This window comes from Leptinotarsa decemlineata, unplaced genomic scaffold, assembly GCF_025532065.1.
Source record: "Leptinotarsa decemlineata unplaced genomic scaffold, Ldec_3_MD MMD2_tig00001064_RagTag_RagTag, whole genome shotgun sequence".
NCBI classification, from domain to species: Eukaryota; Metazoa; Arthropoda; class Insecta; order Coleoptera; family Chrysomelidae; genus Leptinotarsa; species Leptinotarsa decemlineata.
In genome coordinates, this window is record NW_027412558.1 from 10,677,394 (window position 1) to 10,701,781 (window position 24,388).

The window sequence follows — 24,388 nt, forward strand, 5'->3', positions numbered from 1 at the left end:
AACTATTCAGGTTAATATAGAAAAATTTATTTATTTAAAGCATATAACAGGAAAAAAATGGAAATCTATAGAAACGAAATGAGAAATTATTGGCATTCATGAAATAATATTTCTTTGAGACGAATATAATTGTTTCTACTAAAAGAATAAGTTTTTCAGTATTGTCGAATAAAATCCCTATTCTGGATGTAATTACGGCTATTGAGGAGATTGCCCATAAACTTCCGCCTGAGTTATGAAGTGAATTTAAAATTCGTAATGGGATTGTATGAAGAGAAACCAAAGAGTTATGCTTCAGATAATATGAATTTAAAAAAAGCAATTATTCTTTTGAAAATTTTAGAATTATAAAACGTGTATGTACCTCCAGATAAAGTTAAAACAACGAATATAACAATCAGCGTTTGGAAATTGAAAAGTATTCAACAAACTATATAGAACTCATGGAATGTAAACTCTCATGGCCGGAGATAATTGTGTCAAAACTACGCAATTGTTTCATCAAAGACGATGAAACAATTGCGTTGGGAACAACGAGAGTAACAACTCAAGCACCAACTCGGGTAGCTCGACCGTTGCCTCATCGTCATTGACAATATCTACCGCAGTAGTAGACGAAACGTCAGGCACAAAAACCTTCAGGTTTTCATGCCTGACGTTTCGTCAGGCTAAACGGTCAAGAAATCCGCATACCATCAGAAAAACCACCTGACACCATACTACTGTAAACAACTACACTCATACGGTTCAAAATACACAAACCATTATTCCCATTAAGACCCACAGTGTGTTCCATTGGTTCACCGTCAAAATTTAGCCCAGTACCTTTTGTAGTTGTTTAATCCATTATCTGAACAGAAACAAAGTTTTATAATAAACATTTAACAACTTCTTGAGATATTAAATCAATCAAATTCGACCTAAAATGATATAATTATTGGCAAGTGTTGCGTGTTTATTTCCAAACCGAGTTCCAAACGATATTATATAAAAATAACTGGATATTATAAAAGAAAAGTTGGTGAATTATATTTCATTGACCACTTTGTCTATGGAGTTGCTAAAAATATATTTAAAAACAACATTAGTCCAATTCCCAGAGACTAAAAAAGGGGTTCACCTTACAAAAGGTGGGATAGAAGATTTTATTTTTTCATTTCGTTTAAATGGGTATACAGAGTAAAATATAAAAAATGTGACTAAATCTGGGCTCGGCACAACCTTTGGTAGTCGGAAAACCTCGAAATTTTCTGAAATGTTTCGGTTTTTTCGCAGTATCTCGAAAAGCAGTGGTTCTAGCGAAAAACAGGTCCTACAGTTCCTTGTAGTGTATTAAATTACCTGCAAATTTCTTATATAATGTTTTCTTCTGCGACCAATAGGGAGCGAGCTACATACAGCATCTAAAAGATGGACCATTTTTCTCAAAATGGTAAAAAAGCCAAATAGCGCCTTCTTTTGTGTGTGTTATTGCGACCCATGCATTCTTTGATTGTATTTTCGAATTATATTTGGGTCCGATAAGGTTCTCCTGACCCCCTCCCATGACCAACGCCACCCCACCCCCTAATTTGATAACTCATGAGGAATGTAGGTATTTGTTGAAATGAGGTGGTAGTAAATTCATTCGTCATTTTCATAATAATAACGCCTTTTTCAAATCAATTTACTACCACCTCATTCCATAATAGTCCAGTTCCCAGAGACCAAATAAGGGGTTCACCTTACAAAAGGTGGGGTAGAAGATTTTATTTTTTTATTTCGTTTTAATGGGTATAAAGAGTAAAATATAAAAAATGTGAGTTAAAAATTAAATTAAACGATGAAAATGAGGTGGTAGTAAATTTATTTGAAATAACAGGCTGGAGAGCTTGTGTTCAAAGCATTGTACCAACAGGGGACGTTCAGTGGACTCGAAACGACATGCGATACGATCTTTTTAAAAAGTCCATGTCTGCAGGTAAAGTTAATCTTGTTCGGTTGCCACCCACTTCCGATGTTGTTCTACACTCACTAAGATCGTTTTACCAAATTCAAAATTGGCTGAGTGCCACATACTTGAACCCCAAACATTATGGGTGGACCAGCAGTCTACAGGGCCTGATTCCACAGCATGCAACGAAGGATCCAGCTTATCACTCTGTCTTTATTAGTAATATTATATTTGTTGTCCTAAAGTCGATGAGTCGTCGCATCGCGTCGCGTCGGTCTAAATCTACAGACGTTGCATGTGCTTATCGAAATATCCATCCGGTCCTTGACCATACAAGCAACAAAAGATATTGAACTAATCACTCCCGTTGAACTCGCGTTTGTTTATTTTTCTTTCTTCGTATATTATTTACATCATTGAACACTTGAATACTAACAAACGATCTCTATGTTTAGTCACGTAACCCGTAAATAAAGAACATTCAACATCCTGTCAAGAAACACCGCAAAAGCTCATTTTGAAACCATTTTGAGAAAGTATCAAATTTCATGAAGGCAATGAAAATTGATATATATCGTACTTGAAATGTGACGTATCCGTCTGATAAGGTGTTGAAGTATAGTTGTTGGTCAAGTTTAAATGAGTTTCTATATTCAAGTAAATACACACTTGAAAACACTTTTGTAAAGTTTTGATAAATCCATAACAAGGTGAGTTTTTTAAACTGATAATTGGTACCTAATAGAATGATGGTAGATAAAAAAAGAAAAAAAGTGGAGCTTTCGAAATTAGTAGCAAAAAAAGCATATTTAATTTCAATTTTCCGATTTTATTGAAACTTTGCAGAAACAATAAAAGCAAACTAGAATTGAATAGAATTATGGGAATGAGAATGCTGTTTGCTATAATGCACCTCAGAAAGAATGACGTCGTAAATTAAAATTCTTGAATTTGAAGTTAATTTTCATTAGCTATAATTGAAAATTTTGAAATCATCTGTTAGCACCATCTACTCATGGATTTTTTTCGCTTGTATTTTCATGGGACTGACGATATAATTTGATACTCAGCGATTTTACAAATATATTGCAATTTCTTTTGTTCCTCGAACGTAGTTCTGAAATTTCAAGATACTGAAGTAATTCCATAAATAACAGCAATATACAGGGTGAGTCAACAAGATTACCTCGGTCCATTGCTATCAGAGGAAACAATTTTTCAAACTGCTCAATTTTTTTTGCCAGACATGTCGATAAATACTATCTATCAAAATAATTTTCTCGCATACTGGGTGATTCAGCCGAGCGTGGCCAACCAGAGTTATATTTTTTTAAATAGAACACCCAGTATATGAATAAGTCATTCGATTCCATATTTTTTTTAGCTATCTAAGGAATTTTTGTTTTCGAGTTTCCGTTGCGGCATTGCCAAGTTATTTCAGAAAAACTTATTTTGCAGACAATATTTTCATTTCACCACCCGCATGTCTACAGCAATTAAGTGGATTTTTTTAGGAATAGTTAGTCAACATCACTATGATAATTTCGGGAATCTCAACTTTCAGAAACAATATATAGGGTGCTCGGTAAAACCAGTCGAATTTCATTCATTTTCAAACAGACATAATTCAACTTTTTCAAATTGAACACCCTAATTTTTTCATTTATATGAAATTTTTCAACATTTCTCAACATTTTTTATCAATGTATACTATAAGAAAAACTGATATTTTACAAAAGTTCTGACCCTGTACCAAGCAAGCAAATTAAAACCTTAAGGTGCATTTTACTTGTTATCGTCTAATCTAATAACTGACATGTATCAGATAGCTTGAGTAAATATTTGGCAATATTTGTATTTCTTTATGTTATACACTGTTTCAAGTCAATAAATATATAGTACGTACGTTATCTACTCAAATAGCAAGCCCTAACAAAACAAATTCAGTTTTGAAATTCTGATCCAAATTGTAATATTTCTTAACAAACCATAAATCAATAGCATCTTGTTGTTTCAGTAATTTATTATCAATTTTTTTTGTTATTTGTTTCAACAGGAAGCATTGCTCACAATAGCTTGCAATGATTCGCCTCAAAAACAAGTTAGGGAGATTTGTTGATCTTTACAATGATAGGTGAAAAAATCACCAAATTGAAAATACGGATGTATGTTCAAATTTTTTACAAATCAAAATCAGAGCATCTCGTCTTTCCTGTGGAAGAAATCAAGTATTGAACCAAAATTATTGTTTTTAGAAAAATTAAATTGATTATTACAGAAATACAACTGTCTTCCATGTCACGTGAGAAATAAATAAGTGGAAAGCTAGTGGTAGGCTTATTCAAATTTGATAATTCATTTATTAATTCATAATTATAACTGAGCACTATACTTCAACTTTACTTTATAGTTGTTGCATTTATTTCACTTTTTTACTAAAGCTTTCCTTGCTCTCCAACTCACCGCTTTCTGAACTACGAACTGATTCAATGCTATACAGGGTGTCCCTGGACTTCCTCTTTTCCTCTCGGGAATGTATAGATGGGGTCAAAATATCACCAGTACTTCATATAACTTTTTTTCCTAAAAGTCTTCGTAACCAAGTTACGGGCCCTCGAAGTTACAAAATGAAAAATGTTTTTCTTTGATAACTTTCCAAGTGAATATTCAAAATCATCCAAATTTTGGTAATTGACTAAACAAATGAATTCCGTAGATGAGCTTTCATGCAGGAGTCAATTGTTTTGCTACAAAGTCGGGAACGGACTACCCCCGATGGTCCACACCCCAAAACTTTGAAATGACAGATATTTTTCAATATTTTTCAACAAAATAAGGTTACTTGGACAATTTTATGAATAAAAGTACTCGTGTGGAAAGTCGATCGGAGCAACGAGTCTTGATAAAAATGTAGTTCTACTCGACGACATCAAACCCGCTCGTCCACCATTATTTGAAATGAATAATTATCAAAGCAGAAATAATAATGATAACGTTAATTGAACAACATTTATCCAGAGATGTCTACCATTATTCGAAAATATTAGTTTTTAAGGAAAATGGAAATGATAGGTAAAATGTTCATAACGAATTTTTATAATGCAAACACGTTTAACTAACGAAACTCAAGAGCCTCAAGAGCATCTATACATTCCCGAGAGGAAAAGAGGAAGTCCAGGGACACCCTGTATATAAATTTAGAAGTGAATATTTTCTGGGAATGAAGAGATTACTGCAAATCGACTCTTATTGATTAATGATTCAAGGAGTTTGTATCAAGCTAGAGTGTATGTAATTTAGTTCAAATGTATCATTTGTTTTTCTCAATAACAGAATCTGTTTCGTTATCTTATTCAAAACTAGATAAAATAGTGACTAACAATCAGACAATTACATATTTAAACTGTCGTAATTTATATTGAAAGACATTTTATGTTTGAGAAACACATAGAACAAAAAGAAGATGGTCATATAGTAACAGAAAAATATACGTCAGCTCCAATGCCAGGTATTGGGAGAAAAATATTTAAGTGATTGCCGTTTATACCACAACAATAAATTCAAAACTGGATTGAATTCATGGTTATTGTGTTTTGCAGATAGTTTTTAGTGTTTAATTTCGATGTCTTGTGTGATAATTGGTTAATTATTGTAATGCAGTAATACAAAAATGTATTCTATTGTTCAAATTGAAAGGGGTATATTTTTAGAAGAGATTAGTCTTTGGAATAGGAAGGTTTTTGGCTTTGTACTTATCCATCTTTATATAAAAAATGAGGGAAACTTCCAAAGGACAGAAGAGAGCATTTAAGTTCAAAGTGAACTATTTATACAAAGATGTGTAGATCATGGATATAAGTTGCTTCTAGATACAAACTGAAAAAAAAAGCCTTCCCGAAACTTTCACATGAACATTGAATTACACGAAAGAAAAAGTACTTCTGAAACAGCTACTTTCATATGATCATTGAATTATACGGAAATCACTTTTTCCCAAGCATGGAAAGATGAAGAAGTAGACAGCCAAAAACTTTTCTTTCCATAAAGAATTTTGTTGTACTGTAATAGCTGTACTTTTGTGAAATAAATAAATGAAACGAACAATTACTTTTCGATGGACTATTCAGTTTATTCTAGTCATAGATATAAATTATCCCCCTCTCCAAAAACTAAAAAAAAAACTGAAACTGTTTAAACGTGTTGGAAGTGTTTTCACAACTCCCCCGTTACTTACCCAGAGCCTCCTTATTTCTCTGGAGAAATTAAAATATCTTGAGACGCCGTGACTTTTCATTAAAATTCATCGATTGGCTTTCTTTCACATCTTTCTTTCATTTCCACATCTTTCGTTTCACCTGATATAAATTCAGGATTGTTCCGGGATAGAAATAATTTCAATGCATACCTAATCTATGCTCTAGCGCAGGTACAAAACGAATTTCCTTTGTACTTTCGAAGAGAAATCACAGACCCGGCTGAGATGTACGAGCTACTTACGAAAATAAGCCCTTCTCGTTTGTTCAATTTACAAAATAATTATTATTTCAGGAAGAGGATAACTTCAAGAGAAATTCGTTGATTATGTTTCATCAAGATGATTTCAAATTATTGATACCATTAGACAGTGGATTTTAACAACGTATCGTCAAAGTCTCAAAAGTTTCTTAAAAAAAAAAAGAGAACGTGAACCGAAAGAGAAATGAAAGAATTAATTTTTCCACTGATATTTTGATTACTTCATAGGTGAAAGCCACGTGTATGATAGTACTTCGTATTATGTTTTTAATTTTTTTGTCAGTACTTTTTTCGAAATCTAATAAAAACTATAGCCATGACGTCACTAACGTTTGATATAAACTTGGCAACACCGTAAAACTCATTCATATTGCATATTGCATTTAATTTACTTCTTCTTTCTGTATTTCTGTTGATCTGACTGTGCATGCGTGAGTTCTGATAATTGCGAACTTGTTTTCGAGGTCAATTTTATGGTTAGTTCCGAAATTTGGAAGCATTTCATATTACGAAACAGACACTTTATATTTGTAATTTTGTTAAAGAGATTTGTGATGCACTGTTTGGGACCTTTGGTGTAGTAATGAATATTATTGGAGTTGTTTCCCAAAACCAAACCGTTATTTTAATACCTCGACACGTGTTTCGATCACCAAGTGATCATCTTTAAAAGGAACTTCAAACAGTTCAATTTTTCTCTTGAAGATGATCACTTGGTGCGCAGTGTCGAGGTGTTAAATAAGAGTTTGGTGTTGGAAAAATCTCCAGTAATATTTGTTTAAGATATAATTGATTGAGTAGTACTAATTGAATACTTATGTCGTATATTCATTCGTGTACTTTTATCTGCTTTACAAAAATCATATCCTTTCAGGAGCATGGTACTAAAGTTAGTAACGACACAGTCATTTTTAAAACTTTGATTTTCCTTCGAAATGAAAATTTGGGTGTTACTTGATGAATTACCAATTTTAAACAGATTGTTTCGAATATATCACATCTTCGCCTAATTTGGGTCTCCTAGATTCCTATGCTTGAGCAGTAGTGTTTTTAATCTAAACACTATTGTCAAAAAAAACAAACGACTTTCAATTCTCATAATAGTATGAATAATGTGAAGGTAATTATTTCAAAGTAGAGAATTAATAGACGTAACATGTATGATGAAAATGAAATGTGTCTGATGAGGAAAGTTGTTCGAATATCGACTGCCGAGTCTTAGTTCAATCGTAGGGTCGTAGCAATTGATGTGGAAGGACCCTTCATACTTAAACCTGTGAAATTTGGAGAGGATTCGACAAATGTTTTAAGACCAGTGAGTCTGATGTCGTTCACATTGAAAACTAAAAAAAATTGGATACTAACAAACCACATCTACTACTACTGCTAACAAACCTACAAGTCAGGTGAGAATTAATCATCCAGGCATCGAGGAGAAGAAGAATCGACGAGACAAGCCGCAGGTGGATATAGACTGCATATTCAGAGATAGACTGCTATATACGACCATTATGGTGGAAACTGTAGTGGCTGTCCTCAGATGTGTGCTCTCACTTTCCAATGAACGATTTACTACATCTTTTGAACCATAGTAGATTCAGTCATTCTATTCCAAGAATAATGAGTGAAGCAATGCAGTAGGTTCTTAACTTGATAACAAGGAAGTGCTCAACTTAAGTCTATCCAAATCTATCAGGGTAGCATTCATCAAGAGGAGTAAGACAGAAGTACTGTTATTTTCAGTTTTTTTGCAAATATCTCGGAAGCGGTTGGTGATTTTATCGATTTGAGAATAATGTTATGCTGCATTCCTAATAAGGGAACTTTTGTTCCATGTAACCGTCCTTGTAGGACCGTTTCCGAGATATAAATAGTGGTATCAGCTAAAAAAGCGTCCTGTATATGTAATTTATGTTATACATAAACTATTGAAAAAAGTATCAATGCTGTTATTCACATTATTTCTCTATTATTTTCGACTTATTCTGCGATTACATGCCGTTATCAAACATTTTTGCTTTTCTGGTATTTCAATTAGTGTTTTTGTTGCAGGTGATAGCCTTTATATGCGGACTTATAGTGATAATACTAATGATAATGGGATTGGCGTCTACCGATTGGCTAATGTCAGCCGGATGGAGACAGGGACTCTTCATGCATTGTATAGAAAAAGATGCACCCCAACCGCTGCCTTTCAATATGAAGAATCCGCCGGGGTGTTATCAGTCTAGAGACAAAGGTAAGGAAAATTGTTTAAGGGATACGTTTCTTTTGTTCGCCACATCAATTACTTCAATAATTAGTTGACATTTCTTACCAGGCAATATAAATATTGAGGTAACTTTTTACTCTTTTTTCATTTTTTTTGATAAAGTCAGGGGCGGATTTTAATCAAATTCTCGGGGGTAGTATGTTCTCCTACTTCGTGAGTTACCCTTGAAGAAGGAAGGACAAATGAGAATGAATAATTATGTATGACTCAGAGTTGTCTTCAAAGGATTAAAATTATGGCAATAAATTTCGCATTCGGTGAATTTATAGGGATTAATCGGATAATTGAATCCTTCCGATCATATCAGTACAATGAAATTACTATGAATACGAGTAAGAAGTGTCACGGAGAAATGGAAGGATATTTGACGATGGCAAGATAAAATAAGGAAAAAGTAGCATCTGCCTTGATACCTAATATTCATCATTTTCAGTGCATTTTAATGAAAACCACACATAGTGTGGCATCACTAATTGTCGAGAGATTACTATCATCGACCACTGGTTCATGTTTGGAAATGGGGAATGTTCCTCCTGACAAAAATCAAGTAGTTTTCATAAAAGAGCTCTAAAACAACGCATTTTAAACTTATCATTTCAACCTTTTTCTTTAAAAAATTATTTGAATTCTTAAAAAAGAGGAATGAAATAATGCATTCAACATTTAAAGGGATTCGTTTCTATTTCACCATTTGGCAACATCGGTTATAGCTAATAAAGAACAATGCATCTGTTACCTGCACGAGACAAACAAAGATGACATACTTTAAAGGCGTGCTGTTCTGTTTACTTATGTTCCGAGTTTCGAAACATTCTGTGACATATGACATTTTGTGAACCTAGCCTCTTCCTCTATATAAATAAATAACAAAACAACTGTTGTTTATGTGGCTTGTGGAGGTGGTATTGAACTATAATTTATATTTTGCCTTAATTGTTGATTTATAAAGATAATTTTCCTTTTTTAAAGTAGAATATCTAGGTACGTATAAATTATTTCAACTTGATATATTATACGCAAGGTAAAATTTGAGAAATGGCAGGTGAAGTTCTAGGCGCTGTTGCCAATATGTGAATTAGAAACAAATCCCTTTAAAAATTAAAACCCAACATTTGAAACATCAATTTGAATACTTTTCGAAGTGAATTTGAAAAACTCATAATATTTTTTTTAATTTTTATTTTATACATATAGGCTACCCACCAGACAGTAACAGAGTAGCACAAAGTGATAAACATATGTACAAATTAGTATGTTTGTAGCTAATTAAATACTTGCAATTAAGTTACTAGACAGAAAAATCCAAATTGAGATGTACAGTAAGATACTAACTGAAAAAGAAATAACCTAGAGACTAAGCTAGAGAAAAGGGAAAAGGGGGAAAAATCAATTGTTATATAACATTTGCTTCAATCTTTTTCAGCCTTGAAATAGGCATGTTTTGACGATTATCTCTTCATCGGCGCTAAATTTCTTTCCAGCGAGCATTTTATTGAAGTCTAAGAACAGGAAAAAGTCGCTGGGGCCAGATCTGGAGAATACTGTGGATGCGGAAGCAATTCGATGCCCAATTCATTCAATTTTGCCATCGTTTTCATTAATTTGTGACACGGTACATTGTCTTGATGAATCCTACTTTCTTGTTCTTCAAATGGGTCCTTTTTTTTGGTGATTTAGTTCTTCGAACGCTCCAGTAATAGCTTCACACAGCTCAGAATAGTTGTTGTTCTTGTGAACTCGCGCGGCACCTACTTTGAACATATATTTCGCATCCCCAACTATGTCATCACGTTTCTTTGATATCTTTAGATCCTCAGCTATCTCAATCAATTCCACTTTGCAGTCATTCAATATTATTTTGTGGATTTTTTCGATGTTTAGGTCGGTAACAGCCCCTTTGGGGCGTACACTGCGTGCATCGTCAACGGTGCTCATTTCACCCCGTTTAAACTTGTCAATGGTTGATTTTCCTGATGCAAAGTCCGAATATTGGTATTCAAGCCAAGTGTTGGCTTCAACAGTTCTTTTTTCGTCTAAAAGTAATGATTTATTAACACACGAAATTCTCTTTTTATACATTTTCTTCAAACTAACAAAAGTTGCTTCACTCAAAATGTGCTATCCCACAAAGTAATAGTCCGACAGCTGTGCAATTTAAACACATTTTTTTGAAGGTTAGGGTTAACTAAAATTCATATAGATTTAATACTAGTAGCCACCATATAATATGCACTCGCGGAATACTTCTCAATCTCAAAGTTTACATTGAGGGGTGGGGCGAAAACATCAGCACCTTTTGTATATTTTTGAAAAACGATTCTTCACTGGGTGAAAGAAGCAACGAAATTTCAAGAAGACATAACTGAAGGATTGTTTATATTCTTTGAATCAGTTTATTTACCGCACTATATTTTCTATATGGTTCCATGAATCGTCCGTTCTGTTCGCAAATCCGTACAAAAGAAATTCCTTAGCAATCGTGTAAGGCAGCGGGAACGTAAAAGTTACCTTGTATGAAATACCCCGAGAGATGATATCACTCTCATTGAGCAATCCATGAGAAACGAGCTAACTTGAATGAATCGGTGTAAGACGGGAAGTTTGTCATAAAATTGTTTTATTACGTCAACTCGTGGATTTTTACAACTTCGAAGCACTGTTTTCAGAGAAATGTGTGTAACTGATATGAAGCGGAAAGGGGTTTAATCGGTGGTTAACCTTATCAAATTTTTGTGTCATCATTCAGTAGGTACAACTTAATTAGGAGAATTCATCAAATTCTCTTGTAGATATTTCTAGTCACAGTTTGAGATTGGGAAAATTAATATTTCAAATGAAAATTACGAAACCTCCGTCTGAGATAGGATGTGTTTCAATTGCAGCGAAGTGGCAACAGTTCCATCTGGCAAAGAAAGCTCCAAGCATGTTAGAAGCATCCCTTATACTGAAATTCTATCAGAAATCAAAATGAATCTGATGACTGTCTCCAAATGTTCCCAGACAGTTGTATCTGGAAAATACTTGTCGATACAGCTTCTTTCTTTACCATTAATATAGATAACGTTGAGTTATATCGGACAAACATCTGTGCAAGTTTCCCAACCGAGGAATGTCTTGCAGATGCATTTCATTTGTCTAACAGCAGGACCTTGCTTAAAAGAAACAAATGATCTCCTATTGATCGATTTTGAAGCATTCCCCTCGTCAGTGCAATACAGATCCAACCAAGAAAGCCAACAAAGACTTCCATCAAAAATGAAAAATAAAACTTCCTATATTTCTTTATCGTAACTTACGTTACGACAGTTTAGTTCTATACGGATATTTTCGAAAGTGCATACAGTGCATTTCTTTAATGTCCCCCCCCTTTTATTTTTTGAACGGGTCAACTAAAAAAATTGAAATTTGGGATAATGAAATTAATGTATGAATACTTTATTTTGAAGTGAAATTGACAGATGAAACTTTCAAGATGGCGACTGGGCGCCATCTTGGATAAAGAGTTTAAATGGAAAGGGGGGTCTTGTGACACATCTTTTTGAAGCTCCTGACAAATGCTTCACAACCCTAGAATATAATGTCAATATCTTCAACTACTATAAAATGGCGGAACTTCATATAATTGCCTGAATAAATTGACATATAACTACATAATATAAGGTAATAAGCTTGAGGTCAGTTCCGAAGATGTTCGAAATGGTTGCTTCGAACCCCGAACCTTTTCGAACACAGTAACGTCAATATCTCTAAAAATATTTAGTATTCTCTGCCGTATATCCAATATTGCAGGAGCTTTTTCTTCAAATAGCCCCATAAAAAAGTCCAAAGGTGTCAAATCTGGTGAGCGGGCTGGCCATGTTGTAGGACCTCGACTGCTAACCCAACGATCGGGAAAAGTAGTATCCAAATAGTCTCTTACTTGTCTGGAGTAATGTGGTGGTGCTTCATTTTGTTGGAATACAATACCCATATCGAATTCATTAGGATTCGCTTCGACGATTTCAGTGATGAGAGAGTCAACAGTATTTTCCAGCATATGTTGATTTTTCATCAATAAATAGAGGTCCTACAATATGGTGTCCCAATATTCCTGCCCAAACGTTAATTTTTTCTGGATATTGGGTATGTGTTTCCCGGAAAACGTGAGGGTTGGTATCACTCCAATAATGGCCATTTTGTTCGTGAACATTGCCGTTTTGAAAAAAAAAAGTACATTCGTCACTAAAACAAATATTGTGGAGATAGGTAGGATGCCTTGCAATGGTTTCCGTCATGATTCGCAGAATTATGTTCTTTGATCAGGGTCATCTTCAGTTAATTGGTGTACCATTTTAATTTTGTATGGATGATATCTATTCCTCTTTAAAAGTCTCCACACAGTAGAAGGAGACGACACCTCACAAACATTCGCGACGGAATAAGTAGAAATTATTAAATGTTCCGCCATTTTGTAGTAGGTGATGATATTGACTTCATGTTATAGGGTTGTGAAGTATTCGTCAGGATCTTCAAAATAATGTGTCACAAGATCACCCTTTCCATTTAATTTATTTTTTCCCAGATGGGAAAGTTTCATTTGTCAAATCCAACTAGATTAAAAGTCGGTGAGAGTCGATTAAGTTTTGATAGACTCTGTTGAAATTGTGACTTCTAAAAGGCCATACGTTAATATAGAATTTCATTTTTTTATATACTTTCAGTAATTTCAAATTTTGTCGTGCTATGAATGTTGTATTTTCACTACCTCTCCTTTCAGCTTACATCAGAGCAGCAGCTACTTTGTGCGTGATAACACTTCTGACAGACCTCGTAGCAACGGTTCTTACTGGACTGGGTTTGGCGACGAAAGAACATCACACCAAATTCAAATATTATAGGTTCGCAGTTATCGTTATGGGATTAGCACGTAAGTATTCGTGTTTTTTCTGAACATTTACAATTTGATTTCAAATACAATAGTCCAATTATTTTTCCAGTTTCGACATTTCATGTATTTAAGTTCTCATGAAAGTTTTGGACATTTATAGCAAGGATTTTTTGGGAAACTCCGTTTGTTCAAAAATACTTTCAACAATTCGGTTCTAGAGTTTTTCCCGAAGTTATAAAAAAATTAAACGAAAACAATTTTGATGACCATCGAATATCAAATGCCAAAACCATAGTTTCATTATTTCAAGGTACTGCTTAAATATCAATATACCTTTTAAATGTGTTAGATATTTTATCATTACTTAAAATTTCGCAGAAAACAATCTGTCTCCATCATCGGAAAGTAAAAGAGTCGATGCATTAAGTTTTCTCTTCACAATAATGCCTTTCATTCGTAATAGTCGAAACTATCTTGATTTATTGCGAAAAATATGTTATTGTAGATTACCTCAATATGTTGAATTCAGCCCCACAAAAAATTTCAAAAATGTTTTTCAAATCTCCCTGTAATCACAATCAGCATCTTGTTTCAAAAACGTTTGATATAATCTGCAAACATCGTAAAAATTACTGCTTGAAAGTCAAATCATTAACGAAAATAAATCAAATGGATGATATCAAACGTTAATCACTACTTTTGCAAATGCACAGTGCATCTTCATTAAAGAGTGGTATTTAGTTGCTGAACAATGGATATCTCAAGTGTCATTTTCTAGCAAAAGTATTAAAGTCAGTTTTTTTATAGTTTTTTTTTAGTCTAAATTATACGCAAAATATTTTTGTGATTTCGTGTTATTTATACAACATGATTTGAAATCTCTGAAAGAATCAATACAAATGAAAAATTAAAAAGAATTGCTGAAAATACAATTATATTAAGCAAAGAAAAACCTGAAATGAAATTACAGTGAAATAAAAAAAATAGAACAATTGAACAAAAAATAAAAAATTAAGATATTCCAAGCCAAGTTACTTCACGACGTTTCGATTGTTAGTATCGAGTGATGACTGGACTAATTCCTTCGAGAGATGACTATTTATAGGTCATTCGAGTACTATCACTTATTTCATCTTTCCGCTTCACCAGTTTAGCGGGAGTTGGCCATTGAAAAACAGATTATGGGTTTCCATATGTTGCGTATCTCTATGCTAGCTTAGCTGAATATGTTGAACAACATGTATGCGGCTTCTTTCAATTTCCTCCTAAACCAGTCTTCCTTCCTGTGTGTGATCTCAGCTTGAGACCACTCGATGTTATGTTGATGAGACCAAACATGATTTGCTGGTTTCCCCTCTAGTCTAATCAACAAGTTCAAAAACATGAAAAATAGAGCAAAAGGTCCTGAAAATATGAGCGATAGCTCATTCGATTCGGAATCACCTCTAGAGAAATGTTTTTGAAGGATTTTGGTGCAGTGAAAAATTTCAATTGTTATTAACAAAATAAGATTTAAAAAAAAATGGTATTTAGTTTTTCGTTAATAACTCAAAAAATATCAATATTTAAGCAATTTTGAAAAAAGTTCGTTGAAGAGGAGGAAATTTCCGATAAAAAAGTCCGGACTCCCGAAACTCTATCTCCATTATTTATAATTTTAATTTGACGTTGAAAATAGGGTTCCGCGCGGCTGTTATAACTATTGCAAAATGAAATATCTAAAAATTGTTTTAACAATTTTTTTTCAATTGATATTTAGCTATGTTTGTTTTCACATTAAACAATGGCAGTTATCAACATAGGATATGAATTTTTTACAATATATGATGGAATCGGCCGATACTTAATGAAAATCCATAACTAACGTATTCTAAAAACACTTTATTGTGTGATATTGTGCGTTTTTGTAAAACTATCTAGTGAAAATCACACAATAAAGTGTTTTTAGAATACGTGAATTTTTTACGTAATTTGTTTATTAAATTGTTTTAAACAAATAGAGATATTCAATATTTTTGAATTTTTTTTTTGCTATTTTGTTGTCTAGAGATAACTATGATTAAAAAAATATTTTTTTTCTTATTTTCAATTGTTCAAAATCGATTTTGTTATATTTCAATAATTTACACTTTTAAATAGTTTGGCAATTTTTTTTTTATTCATTATTTAATTGTTTATTAGTTTAACAATTTGTTATAAACAAATATTGACCAACGTTATATTTTTTGTGAACTATAGCTATATATAAAAAAGTGCCATAATTTTTTTTTATTTATTATAATACTTTCTCATATCATACGATTCGGTATTTGTAGCGGCACTTTTTTTATATATAGTTTTTTTCATAATTTTTTTCTGCTTCTGAAAAAAAAATATAACGTTGGTCAATATTTGTATATAACAAATTGTTAAACTAATAAACAATTAAATAATAAATAAATTTTTTTTTTGTCAAACTATTTAATAGTGTAAATTATGATTTTTAAAAGCAAAATTATTTCTTAACTAATTATTTAAATAATCGAAATATAAAAAAATCGATTTTAAACATTTAAAAATTAAAATAGCAAAAACATATTTTTCAAAAATATTAAACTTCTCTATTTGTTTCAAACAATTTAATTAACTAATTACGTAAAAAATTCATATCCTATGTTGATAACTGCCATTGTTTAATGTGAAAACAGACAGCTAAATATCAATTGAAAAAAAATGTATCAACAATTTTTAGATATTTCATTTTGCAATAGTTATAAAAAATCATAATTAACAAATTAATAAATTTTTATGAACTTTTATCGCAGAAGATTAAAATTTATAGGCCAATTATTTATACATTTTATCCCATTATTTATGCCAACGGAGATTGGGAAAAAAAATTCAAATTTTCAAAATGACATTTTATGTCATAAAAAAATTATTTCTTTTGATAAACTCTCTTTAGCGGCAGCGCGCTTGCCGTAACAGCCGCGCGGAACCCTATTTTCAACGTCAAATTAAAATTATAAATAATGGAGATGGTTTCGGGAGTCGGGACTTTTTTATCGGAAATTTCCTCCTCTTCAACGAGCTTTTTTCAAAATTGCTAAAATATTCATATTTTTTGAGTTATTAACGAAAAACTAAATACCATTTTTGTTCAATCTTATTTTGTTAATAACAATTGCAATTTTTTACCAGCTCCAAAATCCTTCAAAAACATTTTTCTAGAGGTGATTCCGAATCCGATTCCGATTTTAGGACCTTTATCTCTATTTTTCATGTTTTTGAACTTGTTTATAAGACAGACTACTCGCTGTGTATGTTTCTTGTACTCGACAACGCTAACTTTCAAAGGCCTCTTAGTTTCACCGATATAGGATTTTCCACACTCACAGGGTATCCAGTAAATGCAATTTTTGGAATCGTAGTCCGCGTTTAGTGGCCTGGTTTTCGTGAGGCTGCTACGGATAGTAATATCTGTTCCACCATCGCGTTGGAGTAGCATTTGTATTGGTTTTTTTAGGGATTTCAAATCATTTTATGAAATATTAGACAATGGAAATCCGAACTAATGAAATTCATCATGAAACATTGTCACTCACAATGAAGAAAAGATAATTGAAATTTTCTATATTTTCCATCTTATAAAAGTGGTAAAAAATATAGAAAGGTTCAATTATCTTTTCTTCATTATGATCTCCTACCACGTATTAACGACTACATCTATCAATTTATTATCAGACAAAAAAGTGTACCTTACAGAATGCAATGAAATTATGTTTGGAAATCCGTTCACCAGCCTTTCTTGAAATAATAAAAATAAATGAAATCGCGGATTTTGATTTTTCTGCTCTGGTAGAAAATGTGAGAAAAAAACGTACCTATGAAGGTTTCTTATTGAACTTCATGAAGGCAACATGAAGGTATGCACTCCATTTTTATTTTTCATGCTATGTTTCGTTTACTTAGGGCCACCCTCATCAATTATTTTTTCAAATTCGGACCTGTATTCTGATCTTCTTTCAATCCTGCATTCATCAATGCAAAACAAATTACTTCAATATATTTCAACTCGAATGAAATATAAACTCTGTTTTCGTGTTGTGTTTCTTTATTCAGAAATATAATATTACGATATTATGACTTGAGTATTGATTTCAAATAATTCGGATACAATAGACTGAATGAAAATGAAGGGAACGGGTAACTTGATTCAAGTGATGTTAACATGTTGTCTAATGAACGAGTTACGACTTTGTCGAAATTTCAGAGCTGAATGATGAACTTTCGACATTTTTCAAAGCACCAATTGATTTTTCAATATTCATTACAGGCTTCAAGTTCGGCTTGTCACTTAGTGATAGTAAATCAAGTACTCACGTAGATATTGAATTTCAGATACAATCAACTGTTATGATGATATTTTTTTGGAGTGACAGTTCGATAAATAATTATAAATTGTACATCGGTAAATGCAGGATCATAATTTGTTAAAAAAATACAGGTCCGCACTTTAAAAAGGTGAAGGGTGGCCCTAAGTGAACGAAACTTCTTATGAAAAATAAAATCAGTTCAAAATGTAGCCTTCGTGAAGTTCAATCATTATACTTCTATTCATATTTTGGATAATGAAGGGATAATAGAGCAGAAAACTCAATCAGCGGTTTAGATAGTTTAAATTTCTCAACATAACTCCATTGCATTCGGAAAAGTGCATGTTTGTCTAATTCAACCAACATCGTATCTCCCACTAGTGAGATAAGGCGAATTTTCATTTTTCTCGAAAAATATTTATTTATTCATCATTTTCTATTTTGTCTCCTTCAAAGTAGTCTTCTTCAGATATAATACACTTGTGCCAGGGTTCTAATCCTCGAAGCAGTTATGATGCACTTTTTGCATTTTCTACTATATAAAATTATTTGAAATCCCTGAAACAACTAAATAAGAAGAGTTAAAAATGAATAGCTGAAAATAACAATTATATTAAGCAAAATAAACCTGAAATGAAATAATAGTGAAATAAAATACAAGTGAGAATAGAACAATTGAATAAATAAAAATAAAGAAATGAAAAAAGAAAATAAAAATAAAAAGTGGAGAGATTCCAAGTCACGTTAGTTCACGACGTTTCGATTGTTAGTATCTACAATCGTCTTCGGGTGATGACTAGACTGATTCCTCCGAGAGATGACTATTTATAGGTCGTTCGAGTACTTTCACTTATCCCCGCTTTCCATTTTCCGTGGGAGATGACCGTTTGGCGGGAGTTGGCCATTTTTCGCTTGAGGATAGGTTTCCATATGTTGCCTATTTCTACGCTGGCTTGGCTGAATACGTTGTTGGACAACATGTATGCGCTTCCTTGAAATTTCTCCTAAACCAATGTTTCTCTTTGTGCAAGATATCAGCTTGGGACCAATCGATGTTGTGTTGATGGGTCCAAACATGGCCTGCTATTCCTGATTTGCTGGTTTCCCTTCGCTGTGTGTGTTTCTTGTGCTTGGCAATGCGAACATTCAATGGCCTCTTAGTTTCACCAATATAGGATTTTCCGCACTCACAAGGTATCCGGTAAATGCAATTCTTGGAATCGCAGTCCGCGTTCAGTGGCCTGGTTTTCGTGAGGCTGTTACCGGATCTGAAGCAGGTTCCGATGTTGTACTTGGAACCAATTCTTCTTATCCTCTCCGATAATCCTCTGATGTAGGGAAGTGCAAGCACTGGTTGTGACGGCTTCTCTTCCTTCCGAGGTTCCTGCTGTCTTTTAGCCAAAGTATTTTCTACCATCGCTTTGGAGTAGCCATTCCGTTGAAGATCATTTTTGATGACGTCTAGTTCCTTCTCGAGTCCTTCCTTCGTATTACAAAGCCCAAAAGCACGGTCTAATAGAGTCTTGATCTTGATGATTCATCTTTTAGTCGATTGATGGTGGTTGAATTCGTGGTTTTATTTATTCAGTTGTTCTATTCTTACAAGTATTTTATTTCACTATCATTTCATTTCAGGTTTATTTTGCTTAATATAATTGTTATTTTCAGCTATTCATTTTTAATTCTTCTTTTTTAGTTGTTTCAGGGATTTCAAATCATTTTATATAGTAGACAATGAAAGTCCGAACTAGTTTGTCCTGGTTCTCCTGGACTCTTCCATTGAAACTTCGTCAAAATTTTGTACTAGGTACACTGTACCTAGATATACAAAATTTTCATGTTGCCATGTAATAAACGAAATACGAAATCTATATTGATTGTGCCAGTATTGTACTAGTGACATTGCCTTTTTCAAAAATTTCATTTCTCATCAGTTTCCGTAACTATTGAGAATATTCAAAAGATATTTTGTCATGCCAAATATTTCATATTTGTATTTTGTAATTTGATTTTATGGAGCAGGATTTCCGTTTCCTTCATGATTTACATTGGAATTATCAGGAAACTGGGGAAAAGCAACCATTAAGAGCGTGAACCCTTTCTCCCGTAATTCATCATCTTTCTCTAAAAGATCCCCGTCATAAAATCGGTAACTAAAAGTACGGAAATGTATAGAAACGGCTGGGGTTTGTTCAACATTCACCCCATCCTGGCCCTTTCCTGCCAAAACAAACAAAAATCGCGTTTTATCAGCTCAACATAATACTCTGGTGCATGCTAATAACCCGCCTTCTTTGATCTTTCGCAAGCACATTAGCTGCTAACTGTATGCATTAATAACGTCCTTCTCTCTTTCAGTGGTTTCTATCCTCATAGCGCTGATAATATACCCGGTGTGCTTCGCTGCCGAGTTGACTTCTGGTAAGTTTTTTTACTTTCAGTTATAATGGATATTTTGGATTTATTTTTACCTAATAGGATACCTACATATTCAAAAGACACATTTGAAAATCCCTCAAGTAACTTTTCTTCATTCATCTCAAGAAACATAACTTAATGTTTGTGCCAGAAATAAACGATATTCACTATACAACAAATCAAATTAGGAGTGATATTCTTTCTCTCCTGAATTTTTTGAAAGGGAGTTTAATAGTGAAACATACTAAAATATGCAAAATATGTCCTTACGCGTCTGCCCGCGTTCGGGTCGCGTTCTCGGCGATGACGCTTCATTGCTTAGACCACCCTTCTACCCCTGCGCACCGCCCCCGTTGTCTTACAATAGACGCGACACGTAATGGCTTACTGCGTTGCGTCAAGTTAATCTCATCCTGAAAACTTTTAAACGATTCGTCCAAATTTTTTAGTGTAGAGACAAAGTTTATCTATATTAAATACCTAAAACGATAATTGTATCAATTTTTATAAAAATTTGACAGATATTCTATAATGTGCATTGCAAAAAAGTATCAAATTTAATTGTATTTATGGCTCAGTATTTTGTATATGGTATATACTCTAACGGTATAGGTAGCCCTCAACAATATAACTCTCAGGAAGCAAGAATTTTTCGGACTTCTTTTCTGTTTTGTTTAGAACAGAACTTAATACTTATCATTATATCATGACCAAAAAATTACACACTATATGTTATTCTCATGTATAAGCTGTATTTATGTAAATTTTCATCTAAATCCGTTCAGTCGTTTAGGCGTGAAAGAGCCACAAACATACATACATACATCCTCACAAACTTTCACATTTATATTAGTATAGAAGTATAGATGATATAAATATACAGTGAACTTTTTTCTAATGGTATTGTATTGGTATCTTCTTTACTATGAGTCACCATTGATATGGAGCACCATCTATCTGTAGAAATACATAAAAAATTCGGGTCTAATTCTAGATATCATGAGAAACAAGAAATTGCATTTCATTTCTGTTTCTGCTTTTCTCAGGCTTGAAGTTTCGAACTGAAATAAAGAAATATTATTACTGTTATAATGAATATTTCAATTATAATTTCAATGGCATATAATATACAGGCTGATTCACGGTGGATGGCACATTAGACGTTTCTGGTGAACCAGACAACGGATCACTTTGAAAATTTAATGGAGGGCATATTCGGACATTCTCTAGCCAACTAAAATATTTTCGACAATGCGGTGTTGCCGCTTCTATTAGAAAGTAGTAGCAACTTTGATTTTTCAAATGGAACACTCTGTATATAATATTATTTTTGGAATCTCCAACAATTGCCCGACAACTTTTCTTGATATTTCCCTATACCTATCTGTTACCGTTTTCGAAATAAAAATTAATTTCATTTTTTTTCTTCGAAAATCATGACTTCTAAAAATGCCGATATCTTTTAGTTAAGAAGTACTATGATATCGAAATTTGGTTTGGAGTTAGGTGATACTTGGACACTTCCCACACGTCAGCCTAATCTCCGTTACTTCAATACAGGGTGGTAAAAAAATACAGTTTTTTCGTTTGCTTGAAAAAGTTGCTGAAATTTGATTATTTTAAATGGAACACCCTGTATATTATTGAAAATTCGGAAAGCTGCTGAAATTTGCTTTCTTTCTATGTATATCATACCTATACCTAACTAGTCAAGTTTCGGACTTATGAACATTTATTTGTGAAAATGTCCCTTCAGAATGGTATTTCCATTCGGTATTTGGTAAGCAGGCCATGATTACTATTTGACAGTAGCGTTGTGACATTCTCCTAATAATATCGACATTTTCGTCACTTCAGAAGTTGCAAATACCTTCAAAACGATGGAACAAAACTATTCAAACGAAGTTCTTATGAATTTGTTTATTAATTTTGGACAGTGTGACAAAATTATCAGCAGAACATGTAGAAAGTTCAATGAAATGTATCCGAATCTACCGCCAATGAACCTCAAGAAATTTATACGAATTCAGAACAATTTCAATGCATTTGGATCAACTTTAAAAGCACTAAGAAACTTGCCTCGACCCGTAACTTTCGAAGACAACCAGATTAATGTCTTAGCATATTTTCACGCATTTCCCGAGTCATCGATAAGAAGTGCTGAAGAAGATTTGGGTATAAAATATTCATCGGTTCAAAGAATCTTGCGAAGACATAAAATGCATGATTATAAATTCACCAAAATTCAAGCAATGAAGCCTCAAGATCCTCAACAGAGAGTAGAATTTTGTGAAATGTTGTTGACACGCATTCAAGAAGATCCACTTTTTTTAAATAAAATTATTTGGACTGATGAATCGAAATTTTCGAGAGAAGGGATTTTCAATAGAAAAAATCGTCATTATTGGTCCAGTGAAAATCCTCACGTCACAAAAGAAGCCGTTGCATGTTGATGGACAACAAATTGAGGTACGTGATATACGAGGAGTCATTAACATCCAGAAGCTACCTGAATATTTTGGAGAATACTGTAGACAGTTTCGTGGATAATCTGCCACTCGAAGATTATCGAAACTGTTGGTACCAACTAGACGGAGCTCCTGCACATTGCACAAGAGAAGTGAGCGCAGAACTGGATAGACTATTTGACGATCGGTGGATGAGGCGCTTGGGACCATGGAATTGGCCAGCGAGATCACCCGATCCTAATCCATTAGATTTTTATTTGTGGGGAATGTTTAAAGAAAAAGTTTACAAAATACCCGTGCGTTCGAGAGATGAATTGTTAGAAAGGATTGCCCAAACATTTGAAGATATGGATCCCGATGAAATCAGATCTGCCACCACGAAAGCAGTCAACACCCGCATTTTAAAGTGCTTGGAAGTAAACGGCCAGCGGTTCGAACATATTTTGAAATATTCCACATGATTGTTTTACTTTTTTATAATTATTCATATCAATATTTCCAATTTCAAGTTTCTTGGTGCTTTTTTAAAGTTTATCCAAACATATTGAAATTGTTCTGAATTCGTATAAATTTCTTGAGGTTCATTGGCGGTAGATTCGGATACATTTCTACATGTTCTGCTGGTAATTTTGTCACACTGTCCAAAAATAATATACAAATTCATAAGAACTTCGTTTGAATAGTTTTGTTCCATCGTTTTGAAGGTATTTGCAACTTCTGAAGTGACGAAAATGTCGATATTATTAGGAGAATGTCACAACGCTACTGTCAAATAGTAATCATGGCCTGCTTACCAAATACCGAATGGAAATACCATTCTGAAGGGCCATTTTCACAAATAAATGTTCATAAGTCCGAAACTTGACTAGTTAGGTATAGGTATGATATACATAGAAAGAAAGCAAATTTCAGCAGCTTTCCGAATTTTCAATAATATACAGGGTGTTCCATTTAAAATAATCAAATTTCAGCAACTTTTTCAAGCAAACGAAAAAAATGTATTTTTTTACCACCCTGTATTGAAGTAACGGAGATTAGGCTGACGTGTGGGAAGTGTTCAAGTATCACCTAACTCCAAACCAAATTTCGATATCATAGATATCGGCATTTTTAGAAGTCATGATTTTCGAAGAAAAAAATTGAAATTAATTTTTATTTCGAAAACGGTAACAGATAGGTATAGGGAGATATCAAGAAAAGTTGTCGGGCAATTGTTGGAGATTCCAAAAATAATATTATATACAGAGTGTTCCATTTGAAAAATCAAAGTTGCTACTGCTTTCTAATAGAAGCGGCAACACCGCATTGTCGAAAATATTTTAGTTGGCTAGAGAATGTCCGAATATGCCCTCCATTAAATTTTCAAAGTGATCCGTTGTCTGGTTCACCAGAAACGTCTAATGTGCCATCCACCGTGAATCAGCCCGTATGTTATGTGTTTAGGTTGATTTTTTTATGAATTGTGTAAACATATCGTCAGTCTGTATCTATATTTCCATCTTGAGCAGTTAATGGGCATTCATTGTTTGTACATGTAGAAATAAACCTTATCTGAACAAT

The 24,388-nt window shown here is 33.2% G+C and overlaps 1 protein-coding gene across 6 annotated transcripts in view; it reads left to right on the forward strand.

Moving 5' to 3' along the window:
* LOC111508333 (transmembrane protein 47) overlaps window positions 1-24,388 on the forward strand; it is a 351,117-nt gene that overhangs the window by 321,351 nt on the left and 5,378 nt on the right. For all 6 annotated transcript variants that reach the window (XM_074175654.1, XM_074175658.1, XM_074175655.1 and 3 more), the window contains 3 exons: window positions 8,501-8,687; window positions 13,477-13,626; window positions 20,301-20,363. In XM_074175654.1, coding sequence (XP_074031755.1) covers window positions 8,501-8,687; window positions 13,477-13,626; window positions 20,301-20,363 — 400 coding nt within the window. The remainder of the gene's footprint in view (window positions 1-8,500; window positions 8,688-13,476; window positions 13,627-20,300; window positions 20,364-24,388) is intronic.